The sequence below is a fragment of the Festucalex cinctus genome, chromosome 16 (genome assembly GCF_051991245.1).
Source record: "Festucalex cinctus isolate MCC-2025b chromosome 16, RoL_Fcin_1.0, whole genome shotgun sequence".
Taxonomy (NCBI): domain Eukaryota; kingdom Metazoa; phylum Chordata; class Actinopteri; order Syngnathiformes; family Syngnathidae; genus Festucalex; species Festucalex cinctus.
In genome coordinates, this window is record NC_135426.1 from 3,470,666 (window position 1) to 3,486,259 (window position 15,594).

At 40.0% G+C, this 15,594-nt stretch overlaps 1 protein-coding gene and 1 long non-coding RNA gene across 5 annotated transcripts in view; one reads left to right on the forward strand and one right to left on the reverse strand.

Moving 5' to 3' along the window:
* Positions 1-6,537, forward strand: part of plxna4 (plexin A4) — a 279,377-nt gene extending 272,840 nt beyond the window's left edge. Inside the window, exons 31-32 of the mRNA XM_077499885.1 lie at positions 1,618-1,768; positions 2,346-6,537. Of these exons, the coding sequence (XP_077356011.1) occupies positions 1,618-1,768; positions 2,346-2,441 (247 nt within the window). The 3' untranslated portion in view covers positions 2,442-6,537. The remainder of the gene's footprint in view (positions 1-1,617; positions 1,769-2,345) is intronic.
* On the reverse strand, positions 5,561-15,282 carry LOC144003522 (uncharacterized). Of its 4 annotated transcripts, none has more exons than XR_013279009.1 (6): positions 15,199-15,282; positions 15,057-15,113; positions 14,635-14,887; positions 9,638-9,749; positions 7,904-7,973; positions 5,561-6,097 (listed from the first exon to the last, which is right to left on the reverse strand). It is a non-coding gene; the product is annotated as an uncharacterized LOC144003522 (long non-coding RNA). The 4 variants fall into 4 exon arrangements; XR_013279010.1 differs by having other exon boundaries at positions 14,616-14,887; XR_013279011.1 differs by lacking the exon at positions 7,904-7,973.
* Between the last annotated feature and the right edge of the window lie 312 nt (positions 15,283-15,594).

Here is a 15,594-nt window from a genome sequence, read left to right on the forward strand (position 1 = left end):
TATATATATATATATATATATATATACATAGAACATATTCTTACTGTGATCCCAAAGGTGCACTTAATGTTGAAAATTATTTTTATGGGCACAAAACTTTATTTATTATTAATTATTTTTCTTTCTCTTTTTTTTTTAGTTATCCTTTCATTTCATGGTGTCTTAATATATATAATGTCTGAATAAAAAACATCAGCCAATTTTTCTTTTTGTTTTGAAGTTAAACAAATACGAAAGAAAGTAGTATTGTAAAGCAGTCCAATGTTCTACCTGTAATTCATGTTTATTGTTTTAAGCGTGAATGGACAAAAAGATAATTATTTTGTCGAAATTGAACAGGAAGTAACCCATAAAGTGTCCCAAAATTGAACAGGAAGTGACTCAGATTGATCAGGAAGTGACTCACCCTGCCTTCACGTGCTATGGGAAAGATGGACGTTACCACTCGGAAACTCCGAATTACGACCGAGTTCTGTTCATGTGATTTTGTTGTTATAGCAAAATTGGGTATGCTACGTATCTGTGTCAAATCTAAAACAGCCTGCTGTGCTAGCGGACGTTTACGCCCTTATAAGTGTTCATATTTCTTGCCATTAACAAATCCTTGTGCGCTCTCCGCCATGTTGAAACTTGAAAAGTTCACTTAACTAGGAAACTCGGGTATCAAAATAAATTCCCAGTTCTCTAGTAGAAAATTCGACGTGCATTTTTCGACTCGACATGTGCTATTTGCCGTCATTACAATACCACATGAAGGCAGCATCAAATTGACCAGGAAGTGACCCAGAAGTGCCTCAAGTTCTACAAGAATTCGATGCTAACTATTGCATGTCATTCAATATCATTCCAAACCATTCTCCATTTTTTTTTAATTCAGCCTCGCAGCCTTCACACTCAATTTTTTTCACAATTGCATTCTCTACTTATTATTGTTTCACATCCTCTCTCACTGTACATGTAGTGTACAAACATCATACCAAACATCATGCCGTCCTATAATGGAGTCTTTACAGTGTTTCTGCATGGGGAATGACTCCACAATCACGTAATGCTGCTTCATGTTATTGTTCACATTACTGTACATGTATACTGTACATGTATACTGTACCGTATATATTCTGAGTTGAGCTATAGTACTATTCCATGTGTAGTATGACATGTATAGTAGGCCTACAAAGTCAGTGATTTGTTGTATTTTACGAAATGTTGTAGTGTATACAGTAGTATGCCATTATGCATGTACAGCCCATCATATCTACTTTAAATATGTTCCAATGCACACACACACTTCAGTATGCAAATACAAAGATGTAAAGGTCATGAGCAACAGCCAGCTGACGACATCAATCCGTACAGCCTTTCTCCCTGCCGCACACACGCCCTATACATGCCCAGCCAAAAAAATAATTTAAAAAAAAAATCAGCACGCTTGTCCTCCACTTGGATGGAGCTGCGGGATTTAAATATGCAAATAAGCGGCTTTAATTAACATTGCTGATGGATGCAACACAGATGCTGCTGCTGCTGACGATGCCAACCAAGTGTGAACGAACGTGTGCCGCAGTTGTTCAAGGTTGAAACCCTCCATGTTGTGTGTGTGTGCGTGCGTGTTTGCAGGTACTACTCAGACATCAGCAAGATGCCGGCCATCAGTGACCAGGACATGAACGCCTACTTGGCCGAACAGTCGCGCATGCATATGAGCGAGTTCAACAGCATGAGCTCTCTCAGCGAGATCTACTCTTACGTGGGCAAATACACGGAGGAGGTAAGCAACGCGTCAAAGTTGACATTCAATTTCAAACTAAACATCAAATTATGATCTCAGGTTTACCTGTTTGACATCTATTAAACGCGACACAAAAAGGAGAGAAGACACTCAGTTCAGGGCTCGTGAGGAGAGAGGAGAGGAACTGACTGATACAATTCACTCCTGCACTCTCTGAAAAAATCCCCTTCCTCACCCTCTTCTTTTACTTGGTTTCCACTCCCCTAGTTCCATAGGTGTTCCAACCCTAATAATGCAAATGTAGTTGGAACACAGTGTACTTGTTTTTCTATGTGTGTGCATGTGAGTGGAAGATTGCTGAGTACGTGTGGTCATGTTTGCAATCATTTCTTAACAGAAAACAGGCTCCCTCAGCAGACTGGCTCTAACCATTCTGCTGCGTTAGATGTTCTGCTTCTTGAGTCATAACATATAACTAGCACATGTGAATGTGAAGCAGAGCAAAGCATTCTTCATTGCAAACAGAAGCAAGTCTTCATTATAGAAAATGTACAGTATGATAACTTATGACGACTCATTCTTTTTTCTTTTTTTTTTGTATGTGTGTTTGTGTCAGATTGTGTGCGCACTGGAACAGGATGACGCGGCCCGGAAGCAGAGGCTGGCCTTCAAGCTGGAGCAGGTGGTGGCCTTCATGACGCTGGAGAGCTGAGGACCGCATTTCCCAGGGTGCAACTGGGAACAAAAAGAGAAGCGACATCACCACCCGGAATCCTTCCGACCGCCCTCCCACCCACCGCCCACACCCACTCTTGTCTGCCACCGAGCCGTGCCTGAGCGAAAACCTGTTTCGGTTTTTTTTTTTGTTTGTTTCCATTCCTGCTTCCTCGATTTCAATTGTTTTCGTCCCTCATCCACTGCTGCATACAGTCACAGAAGAAGAAGAAGAAGAAAAAAAAATACATTTTTGCGTTGCCTTTAAGAATGTACTGACTGGTATATAATTCTTTTAAAACTGGGAGGACGGCGGTTCCATCGATCTTTGACTGGGATCAATGCAAACGTTTGGTTTGGTTTTCTCTCCCTTGTAGCTGGATTTGCATTTAAGACTGAGGTGAAGGGCTTGGGAGGGCACCGACGGAGCCCCCCCCTACGCCCCCCCCCAACATTAGCACACATTTGCTAGCATTAGCTTCCACGCTTCCATCCGGCTAAAAACTTCCTCCTGGACGAAAGCCCAAGTGGGCTCCTCTGTAAGAAGCACACAAAGATGACAACTGGTGTCTCACGCACACACCAATCGACAATGTCCCGGGACATACAAAGTTGGTCAGCCTAAAAACCAAAGGAGCTTGACATTTTCAAACACACAAAAAAAGATGTATTTGTCAAGTGCCACAGAGGACAACAATAACAACAACAAAATAGCCTACAACTAAAAAAAAAAAAAAAAAAAAAGGACAACCACTAAATGGACTTTAAAAAAAAAAAAAAAAAAAAAATTGTGACTGGAACCTGTGTGCTACTTTTCTGACCTCAGTTTGTGGATTTGCTCCGTGGCTGCTGGCTTTTCCACATGGTTCTTTCCTGTTTTGCACAAGCCTTCAAAAGGTGGACGCCGGCCGTTAGTTGTAGCCGCCGAGGCGCCCGCTGTCGATCAACGGAGAGCGCCGATGAACTGACTGACGACTCGTCGGACGAGCGCGAGGCCCGCCTCTTGTTATCCTGTGAAGCTCCGCCCTTTCTTTTGCCTTGACAACGTGCCCCATGTGGTGATGTGAATGTGCGAAGGCCGGCCTGCCCCGCCCTCGCTTTCACTTTTATTGGCTTTTTAAGCGCATGTTAAAAACCATTTAAGAAAAACCTATTTAAGGAGAAACAAAAAAAAAAAAAAAAAGAAAAATAAGAACTACGCCTTGCGATGATGATGATGATGTGGATGTGTTTGTTTAAACTTTTGTTTTGCTTGAAAGACTGGAGAGAGGGGAAAAACGGATATTGAAGTTTAAGGTGGAACCTTTATCCAGTTGACGCTGCAGAATATGAGCATTCGTGTATGGTGGTGTCTTGAGATACACGTTTGGGCTGCACAATACGTATATCGAAAAAATATCCATATCGCGATATTGGCCCATGCAAAGACATGCAAGAAGTTTCATGTGAAATTTTATGCTTGTATCTAAATTTGACCAGTCAGGCGCTAACAAAAATGTGCACTGACATCCAATAGTCGAACATTATTGAGAGGGTAGTTACTAGGGGTGCACCGCTCAATCGGCTGGCCGATTTACCCGATTTCCTTAATTTTGGGAGATTGGCGATTGGCCGATTTCTAAAAAAATAAACCAATCTTTTCCACCAATCTCATCTCCCTCCTTGAAGGTGTGAAAAAGTCAGCCGATGTCCTCTTCTGCTGAGATGACTAATGGGATTTTTATTTTTGATTTGAGAGAACTACTTCATGTGCAGTTAAAACAAGCCATTTGTATTATTTCGCCGATAATGTTTTCCACTAAAACAAGATTGGAACCCTGAAGGTATATGCTTGTAATGAAAAAAAAATAAAAAATCGGGATCGGCAGGTCAGACTTTTTAAAAGATCAGTGACAATTGTGATCGGTGCACCTCTCGTAATTACAATTAATTAACTGAGAATATATTGAGTCTGCTTATTTTTATTTTTTGCTTATTTTGCTGCATGAAAAAGTGGCAGTTCTTTCATTAGATAATAAAAATGTCATTTCTTTAGTCAACATGTTAAATATCGCAATATAACCTATATTGCTATAGTCATCAACTATATCGAATATTGCATGATTTTCCAATATCGTACAGCCCTAATAGATGTATAATTGACTCCAAATCTTCTCAAATAATCATTCACCAATGGAATGAATGGAAATGCCATTAATTTGTTCCAAAATAAAAATACAACCAAAAATGTGTAATATGCTAGCTTAAAGGCTATATGGTTAACATCATTTCGGATTGGTAATAAACAGCTTGATGCCTCTTTTTTTTTTTTAAGATTTGTTGACTAATCTGCTAAACTGCTGCTTGTTTTTTGAATGAGCTGCACTGCCGCCATACATTGCTCACATGTGAAGGTTTTGCCCTCATGTTAAAGCAAAAATCATCCAAGCAATGCCTTGCATCTCGGAGAAGAAGAAGAAGAAAAAAAAAACTATTCTCATATCTCAAGGCACCACTGTGGACCGCCCCCTTGCATGTTTACCGATTTTGGATGGAAAATGGAGCTGCGAATGGACTGCTCCTGTTTCCGGTGTCGGTGTAAGATGTGATCGGGCTGCCAGATGGTATCAGGGTCGCCTAACGAACACGTCCCGCTCCAGGATTGGCTGGAAATGATCCAGTTGATGTCAAACATTGGAAAGAAAATATTCAAGATGTCATTTAAATAACAAAATGTACGGACTGAGATTGTAAAAACGTAAATAAACCTAAAAATATAAACGCAAAATACATAAATCATAAAATAGATTAAATGATAAATACACAAAATAATTGTCTCAAATGTGACAAATATTGTCAGTTTAGATTGTCCATGTGTTCCTATTATCATTAAGACTTTTTTTTTTTTTTTTAAATTGTGATTGATTTGTGAACAGGTAAAAAAGAAACTTTTTTTTTTTTTTCTTACAAAATACAAATGAACAATTATTTCACAAATCTTGTCAATACAACACAAAGGACAAAAAACATATAAAATCACTTGGAGAATCCAGTTCAATTTTGCATCAAAAATGAAATGACAAATTTTTATAACCCTGAAATAAAAGAAAGGACAAAAATCACAGACTTCAATTAAACTAGACATTTTCAAAATCTTTTGACCTTTCTTATTATTTACAAATTTAAGAGACTATGTAATGATTACTATCAACCAAAAATACTTAAAAGCATAGATTAAATTTGAAACATTTAGCTTTGTGAATGTGAACCAAACCGAAGCTTTTTTTAATTTAAACTTTGCATTTAACATTCACAACATAATAATACAAATCAATGCTAAGTTTCCATCTTATTTACATTCAGTGAACCAAACCGACGCTAACTTCGTTAGCACAGCTGTACTGACGTCACAGGCAAGTGAGAAGGCGCTTCAATCTATTTTTTTTTCTTCACTCTTAAGGTATCATGCTTTTATATTTTTAAGTTTATTGCCGTTTTTACAATTTTAGTCCATAAATGTTATTTTGAACAATTGTAAACGGACAATTTCCGGACGATCCTGTAGCGCGACGTCATCTGCAGGCGACCCCGATACAATCTGGCAGCCCGACGACACCGGTCGCTCACGTTCTGCAGCCACAAGCCGCTCGCCGGGTGTAACGCTGGTCACGCTGGCTGTTAAAACATATCAAAGACATGGAGATGGAAAAGGTGGACTCAGTGAGTAGACTTGTAAATTAGCCGTGTCCTTCATGTAGCGAAGATAAATAAACACTGTGTCGAAGCACCGACCAGCCATGTGTGCATAAGCGCCACAACACAGATAAAGTTTCCACCTTGAAACGTTTTGTAGGAACTATACAGTACAGTACGGTACAGTACAGTCCTCCTAGCTCAGTATTATAGCAGATGTTACACAAACAGACTTTTACTAGACCATATTTGAAAGAAGAGTATCTTATCAAGAGATCAAAACAGCCCGGGGAGATAGAAGGTGAGCTTCTCTAACTTTGTTATAATTAATTGTATACCTGTGTATGTAAATATAATGCATTCCTATTTTGCAGTCCAGAACAAAATACTATTTGTAATATAGAATACACTTTATTAAGAAACCAAGGATCCTGTGTTTTTATTTTATGTTTTTTTTTTTTTTATGCAATACCCAATATCAAGTACATATAGAAAAAAAAAATTTAACTTTGAAATGGCCAAAATGTTAAGTACAGCAACCACAACAAGTCAAGGTATTAGAGGATTTTGTTTTTAAACAATATGTGTTTCGTAGTGTCCAAAATGGCCAAAATATTTGATACATCCAAAATTTGAACGGCACCACATTAGCCAAAACATTAGATACACTAGTATATTCGAACCGTTACTCCAAAATCATCGCCAACCAATAGGAAGACGGCAGGAAAATGACGTCACTACACTGAGACTTTGCGATACACGTCACAGGCAAGGAGGGGCTCCAGGTGGAGGAGTGGAACCGTCAGTACCGGTTGGCGCGGGTTCTCTCCTCCGCTCCCGCCCTGGGAGACCCCATGTGGCTTACATGAAGTGAGCTTGTGTGAGTGCGTGAATGAGTGATATATATATATATATATATATATATATATATATATATATATATATAATAAAAAAAAAATGTTGCATTCGAGGATGGGCGGAATCATTCTATGTTTGATTCTTTGGAATTTTTCTTTGTGAACTACTGTTCCCTTGGCAGTTATTGTTGATATGCATTTAAAAATGTTTGATTGTTGCCAAGTTTAAAAGAAAAGAAAAACAAATAAACTAGAAAAGAGTTCAAACCAGGAAGTGTGTAAGGGAACGCCACTTTGAACTCGGAAATTCCATCTATGAAGTCGGCGGTGAAAAAGAACTCTGACTTCACCTACGGACTACAAGTGATGTCACTCTACAATGGCAACCATAGACTGTGAATGGTAAAACACAATTTACTCGACTATAAAACTAGATAGCTTTCTTCATTCATAAATATTCGACATAACTTGACCCGACATGAAATTATGCGGTCAATTACTCAACTGTAAGGAATGCTTATGAAATACGACAGAAACAATAAATGAAGCAAAATTGCGAGAAGGTAAGTTTGCTGGAGGTCAAAATGACCAAAAATAATAAACAATTGACCACTATCCGTCATTTTGGTTGTTTACTTTCGCTTCGAACGCTTTCATGTCGGAACTGGGAAAAAACAACTCTGACTGGAGCTGCCCCTGGTTCACAAGTAATCGCATATGAACTCGACTGGTGCAAAACATCTCCTTTATTGGCACCGTGAAACTAAACAAACAATCAGACAAAATGATTAACAAATCAGAAAATAAAAAACAATCCAAATAATCCACATGCAGTGAAATCCAGTTTGCCAGGACATAAAATACAATCATGTTATAATTTTACTTAGCACATGAATCCACTTAAGTTTATACAAAAATAAAATGCACATACCTCGTTCTGCTAACCAAGGGTGCTAAACACGGATGTGGAAAGTCAGGACGAAGTGCGTGCGATTAAATCTCTAAACGACAAAAATAAACCCGCTCATATTAACATCATTTACTATACAATTCACAACTTCAACAACAACAATAAATCACTCGTACCTCGCTCAGCTGACAGAGGACGCTAAAACACCGCGAGGTTGAAAATTCAAACGGATTTGCGTGCCTCCGCATCCATTCATAAAAAGCAGTCAATGACGACACTTGTGCGCGCCACTATAAAGGTTCACTCGGTCGGCAGCTTCTGGCGGAAATTAATGTCAATTGTTAATTGTGAAGTTTGTTACTGCTCAATTGTGAAGTGAAATCATGTTTTTGTTTGATTGTTATACATGATTTGGTGGGAGTGTAACTGCCTATCCCCTTCCTTTTTGTGGGTAATAGTACTTCAATTATTTTGTGTAAATTATTACTTTCTTATATAATTAATTAACACTGCAGATCAACCAATCAGTCACTTTAAAGTAGAACAACAAGTTTTTGGATAGGCCGCTCACTAACCAGGGATTTACATGGCAAACCTTGCTGCTCTGGTGCATTTCGGTCTTTTTGAATTTTTACCCTGCGCACTAAACCATCGTCTTCCTTTGGTGCTTCCACAACTCTGCCTAGTTGCCATCTGCTTCTAGGAAGCATCTCTTCTTGGATAATAACTATGTCATCAACCTTTACGTTACGACGTGGTACATGCCATTTTTGTCTTGTGGAAATGTTCAGATATTCTCTTTTCCACCTACTCCAGAATTGTCCCGCGAGATATTGAACACGGCGCTACCTTTTTCTTGCATACAAGTCCTCTTTTACAAACATGCCAGGAGGTGGTAAGGCGACCTTTGATTTCATAAGTATGCGATGGTTCGGAGTAAGAGGTTTCTGGTGACTTTGGATCATTGATCATGTCAACACTTAATGGTCGACCATTGATTATGAACATTGCCTCATAAAACAGTGTCCTGAGAGCAGCATCGTCTAATCTCCCGGAACATTGAGCAATTGTGGCATTGAGAACATTGCGGACGGTTCGAATCTGGCGTTCCCAAACGCCTCCGGCGTGACTGGCAGATGGAGCGTTGAACACAAACTCACATTGTTTATCAGCTAGGAATACTTCCAGAGTGTTTATGTCACATTGCTTGAGAGCCTCTTTAAGTTTGTCTTTTGCTCCGACAAAGTTTGTGCCTTGGTCACAGTAGAGCCTACTCACAGCTCCTCTCAAACTGATAAAACATCTTAAGGCATTAATAAATGAATCCGTAGACAAATCTTCGAGCAGTTCGATATGGACTGCACGTGACGAGAGACAGGTGAATAATAGTCCATATCTTTTGTGCCCCTTACGACCTTGCTTTGTAATAAATGGACCAAAGCAATCCATTTCACAACACACAAAGGGCTCTGAGATTTCCACACGTTCTTTTGGAAGCTCCGCTATGTGTTGTTCTTCCGTTGGGCGTCTTAGTTTTCGACATTGCACACATTTGTTTATTAACTTTGCCACCTTCTTACTTCCGCCAATCACCCAAAAATCCATTTGTTCTTAGTTCCATTAATGTTTGGCTTCTCCCCTGGTGGCAAATTTTCGAATGATAATGTAACATTATCAGATTTGTTATGTGATTACCCTTAGGTAGAAAAATTGGATGTTTGATATTTTGATTATGACTAGATTTTGTCAACCTACCTCCAACGCGCAGGAGTCCCTGGTCCAATATGGGATCCAATGGAAAAAGTGGACTTGAACTGGGAAGGTTTTCTCCCACCTTCAGCTTCTCTAGCTCTTGGAAGAAATCATCCTGTTGTAGAAGACTGACATTAGCAGCTTGCTTTCTTTCTTCAACTGTCACATGACTGGCATTTTGGGTTTTCGATTTTAGTCTCTTTATTCTCACAATCACCTTAAGAAGTACTGGCCAACTAGAGAATCTTGTGAAACGGCTAAGAATGTTATTTTGCTGGGTTGCATGGATGGTGAGCACCTCAACAGCTTTAACTTCAGGACCTCCAACTAGTAATTCAATTGGGCTGCTTGGTACGAGTTGAATCTCTGGTTTCCATAAAAACTTTGAGCCAGATAACCAGCTTGTTGACGTGAGATCTGATGCACTGAGCCCTCTAGAAGCATAATCAGCAGGATTTTGTGTTGTGTCAACATAATGCCACTGTCCAGGGTCAGAAATTTATCTGATCAACTGGACACGATTTGCAACAAAAACGTGAAACCTACGCACATCATTATTGATATATGCGAGGACTACCTGGGAGTCGGTCCATAAGTATTCTTCATCAATGCGCATTTCAAGTTCTGATTTTAACATTACACTAATATTTGCTGAAGTGATTGCAGCTGAGAGTTCTAATCGCGGAATGCTAGTAATCTCTGAAGGAGCAACTCGTGATTTAGCTATCACTAAACTACAGTGCACTTGGTCATTGTCATTTTTGCACCTGATGTAAGAACAAGCACCATAGCCAACACTACTCGCGTCACTAAAATGATGTAGTTCTACTCTTACAATATTATCAAAATCTAGTGGATGATAACATATAGGGACTGAGATTGTCTTCAAAGCTTGCAGACCATTTTTCCATTCCTCCCACCGTGTGCTCAAATTCTCAGGAATATGGTCATGCCAGCCGATGGTTCTACGGCACAACTCTTGAAGAATAACTTTCCCCCTCAAAATAAATGGGGCTACAAACCCGAGTCGGTCAAACAGGGAGGAGATTACAGATAATATGCTTCTGCAAGTGGGAGTTTGCTCTTTTGTGCTGGTATTGAAGCTAAAGCCGTCATCTTCGACTGACCACTGGATACCAAGCACATGTCCTTGTGATGTTGTGTTCAGTTTAAAATCAAGAGGCTCAGTGGTATCAACGCTTTCTGAGGGCTCCAGATGGGAAAGAGCATCGACGCAATTAGAGTTAAACTTGTGCAGGCGCAGACCTGCAAGTTTACATAGATTTTGCGCTTCTGTAATGAGCTCTTTAGCTTCTTGAACCGGGGAAACACTAGTCAGCCCATCATCAACATAAAAGCTTCTTTCAACAAAGGCCGCAGCCTTGGAGTAGTCAGATCGGTATTGTTGTGCTATATATTTAAGACCAAAATTTGCACAACCGGGAGAACAAGCGGCCCCAAACAAATGAACGGCCATCCTGTACACTTTGGGCTCTGTATCTAGATGTCCATTTTCCCACCATAGGAATTTCAAATAATTGTGCATCTCTGTACTGACAAAACATTGATGGAACATCTTTTGGATGTCACAAATTATGGCCACTGTTTCCTTCCTGAAGCGACAAAGCACTCCCACCAATGAGTTGGTCATATCAGGGCCGGTGAGGAGTGTATCATTCAATGAGATGCCGAGGAACTTAGCTGAACAATCAAACACTACTCTCAACTTAGTAGGCTTCTTCGGGTGGTACACACCATATGTGGAAAGTACCAAACAATCTCATTCTCAGATGCGACAGTGGCTAGTTCTGCATCACCATTGCCAATAATGTCTGTCATGAAGGCTGTGTAACGTTTATGATACTGTTTATCTGCCTTTATTTTTTTCTTCAGGTGCTGCAGTCTGACAGTAGCTAGCCTCTTGTTGTCTGGGAGGTTTGGTGGTAGAGTGTCTTTGAAAGGAAGCGGCATCTCGTAGTGTCCATCTGATCTTTGTATTATTTTTCCACTCAGAAGTTGGATGAAGCGAACATCATTTTAGGAAACGTACTTGTCCTCGTAGCTTCTCTCATTAAAGTCTAACTCCAGGACTTTAAGCACAGCAGTTGTTGATGGTGTGGGTATTTCCTTTACTGTGACATGAACATAGCTCTGATTGTCTTTTCTGTCCAGTGGGGATTTACTGACCCAATGATACTCCATCCCAGAACAGTTAGTTGAGCAAAAGGTTCATTAGTAATTCCAGTAACTACCTCTAGGGGTGCTAACGCTGATGGGCAGTCATAGCCAATCAATAACCCCACGTCACAATCTTGAAGTAGTCTTATTTTATTAGCTAAAGCTTTCAGGTGTGGCCACTGACAGGCAGTTTCTCTGGTGGGGATATGAGACTTGTCTACGGGAATAAATTCTCGAGAGTAGACTTGATCAATCTGGACTAGTGTGTTAGAATCATAACCACGTACTTTTAAATTGCAAGTAAGCTTACTTGCTTCAACAATATCAACAGAAGTCATAGTACTTAAATTCAACTGCAATGGTTTAGAATCAACATTGAGTTCAGAGGCCAAATCTCCCAAAATAAAAGACGAGTCACTTTGGGTGTCAAGTAAAGCATATGTAAGTATTTCTTTCTGGGGTTGTGAAGCAACTGAGACAAACACTGGCACTATGCTCGATGTGCCAGAAGAATTCCTTGTTAACACATGAGACATAACTTTATGTACTTCTTCGTTTGCACGTTCTCCTTTGTTTGCACTTTCTCCTGAGACATTCACAGTTTCCTGTTGCCTTGATTCCTTTTCTATATGCAGACATGTCGGTTACACTTGCTGCAGGAATGGCGCGTTTTGCAGTCTTTAGTTACATGTCCCTTTCTTAGACATCCAAAGCACAGGTGATTTTCAAAAATAAAAGCTGTTTTCTCTTCCATTGTCTTATCATTAAAGACTGGACATTTTACAACACCATGTGTCTCATTTTTACAAACTAAGCAACGTGGCTTTGACCTTGTGTTCCCTGTTGCAGCAGTAAATTTCTTTGGGCCAACACTGGTTTTAAATGACTTGACTCTCTTTGGGATCCTCTCATCGATGGCCTTAAAATGCATTAACATCGGTGAGGCAATGGGAGTGCATGATATTCGAGCCTCCTTTAACATAAAATTTGTGAGACAAGCAAAACTTGGGTAATCTCCAGATGCGTCCAGTTCTTCTACCACTTTGCGACTCCATCGACGCACCAACCAATCAGGCAACTTTTTGAGGAGTTTATGGCTTTCTTCACAATCATTTAAAATTGCCAAGCCTTTAACATGAGGTATAGCCTCCATACATCCTTGAAGAAAATCTGCAAAATCTCTAATTGCAGTTGGATCATTGGCAGCTATTCTAGGCCATTTTGCGAGTCTGTCTCTAAAGGCTCTCTGGACCATGAACGATCCTGAAGCGTCGCCCAAACCCCCCTGTATGCGTCTTCTGAATTGCGATAAAAGAATCCTTCAACAGCTTTACGTGCTTTCCCAGCCAGATAGCCTTTGAGATAGAGCATCTTTTCACTAATTGGCAGGGGCTTCTCTCCAACAAGAGCCATAAAGGATATCTTCCAATCTGTATACTTTAATGGGTCGCCAGTGAAAACCGCTGGTTCTGGAACTGGAAGACGACTACAGGCAAGTGAACTTGCAATTACTTGAGCAAGACTTGATTCCTCTTGGAGCTTGACAGGGTTAGGTTGAGATGGGGCGGCTTGAGGGTTTAATAAACTTTTATTATCAGTGTCCATATGCTTATTTTCAATTACATTCTCGCCACTCACCGACTCAAATCTTTTATAAACCTTAACCCGAGCCTCCGCCACTCTAACTTCATTGTCCACTCGCAGCTACTGTAATTTGATTGCTTCCTTTTCCAACTTTAATTTCACTTCGGCCTCCCTTTGCTTCAATTCGGCCAATGTCTGTGTTTCTCTTTGTTTCCATTCACTTTTCAATTGGTCAAGTTTGGCTTGTTGAGCCTGAACTGCTTGCAGGGATTTTGCTTCCTGTAGCTTTAGCAGCGAGGTCCGCTTCTGCGTCCACACGCTTACTTGAGTACCTTGAAGTGGTGCTAAAGTCATCACCCAATCCTGGCGGTGCCTCTGACACTGTTTCAGTTTCCATTTGACCAAAGACTGAACTATAGTCTGCTTATTCAACAGGAGCCTCACTTTCTCATTTTCAAGTCTCTCATGGAATGATTCATCGATGTTGTCTAGTCGCTTCTTAACGAGGTCAAGCACATCCATAGTCAAGATAACAAGCGTCCATCTTCTTAATAATTTCGGTGGACGAAACGCCGCTGCGCAGAATTGACTCATAACACTCAGAGACTGCAGTATGAGAAGACTGAATGAGTCCTTTAGCATCATTTAATTCCTCATATGAGCAACACATCTAAATTTTGACCTTGCTTCCTTTGCAGCCCTTTTCATAACTCATATGCCCTTATGAACGCCTTTTCATTCTTCTTAACTTGTTGCTCATGCAGCTCTTTGCCTTTTTCTGTTAGAGTTCTTTCACACGAGCTGGACCCTAACTGGTCTTGTTTCTGGGGCACTTACATCATCGTTTACAACTGATGGCATTCTTATTGTGAATTATCTGGTTTATATTTAAAGTTTGGTTGTTTTATGCTTGATCACAAAGTCTGATCAAAGTGAATGAGTAACCCTAAAATTTAAACTTATCAAAATACTGTCACTCACATTAAACATTTACACTTTGACACACCAAACCAAATGCCATAAACACAAAACAAATAGCAATCAGGAGTTCTCCCCTTTAAGTCATTAAGACAGTACTAACTTGCACACTTGTTGGATTTTTCCTTTTTTTTTTTTCCTTCTTCTCACTCGAAACGAAAGACCCCAAATATTTCACCATCAGCATACAGCGATGAAAGCACGCATCAATCAAATAAATAAATGTCCGTTAATTCACAACCTATTTTGCATGCATGTACTTGTGTGTTGAACCTCCGCTCCAAAGTCTCTCATTGTCGCTTGTATCGAAGAACTTTGACGTCCGCTTTCCGCTGTAATCCTGAACGCTGAACGCTGGCACCGGCGAGAGCGCAGCAGGTGATTGCGTGATCGCTTGCAGCTGTGTGGAGCGGCGCTGGAGCAATCGAGTTTCACTGTAGTTGCCCCTGGTTCACAAGTAATCGCAGACGAATTCGACTGGTGCAAAACATCTCTTTTTTTGGCACCGTGAAACTAAACAATCAGACACAATAGATAACAAATCAGAAAATAAATAACAATCAATCGAAATAATACACAGGCAGTGAAATCCAGTTTGCCACGACATAAAATACAATCATGTTATAATTTTATTTAGCACATGAATCCACTTAAGTTCATACAAAAATAAAATTTCACATACCTCGTTCTGCTAAACACGGATGTGGAAAGTCAGGACGAAGTGCGTGCGATTAAGCCTCTAAACGACAAAAATAAACCCGGTCATACTAGCATCATTTACTATACAATTCACAACTTCAACAACAACAATAAATCACTCGTACCTCGCTCAGCTGACAGAGGACGCTAAAACACCGCGAGGTTGAAAATTCAAACGGTGCAGATTTGCTTGCCTCCGCATCCATTCATAAAAAGCAGTCAATGACGACACTTGTGCGCGCCACTGTAAAGGTTCACTCGGTCGGCAGCTTCCGGCGGAAAGTAATTAATTATATAAGAAAGTAATAATTTACACAAAATAATTGAAGTACTATTACCCACAAAAAGGAAGGGGAGAGGCAGTTACACTGACATATCCGACTTCCGACCATCCTCCAATGCAGTAGAAGAGCTCCAAGCAGCAAATTGGTAAAATAAAACCCTCAATGTTGTTTGAGTTATAAGGAGGCCTTTTTTAATTGAAGTTTTTTTTGTTTTTTTTTCTTCCCCCAACTGGAGAG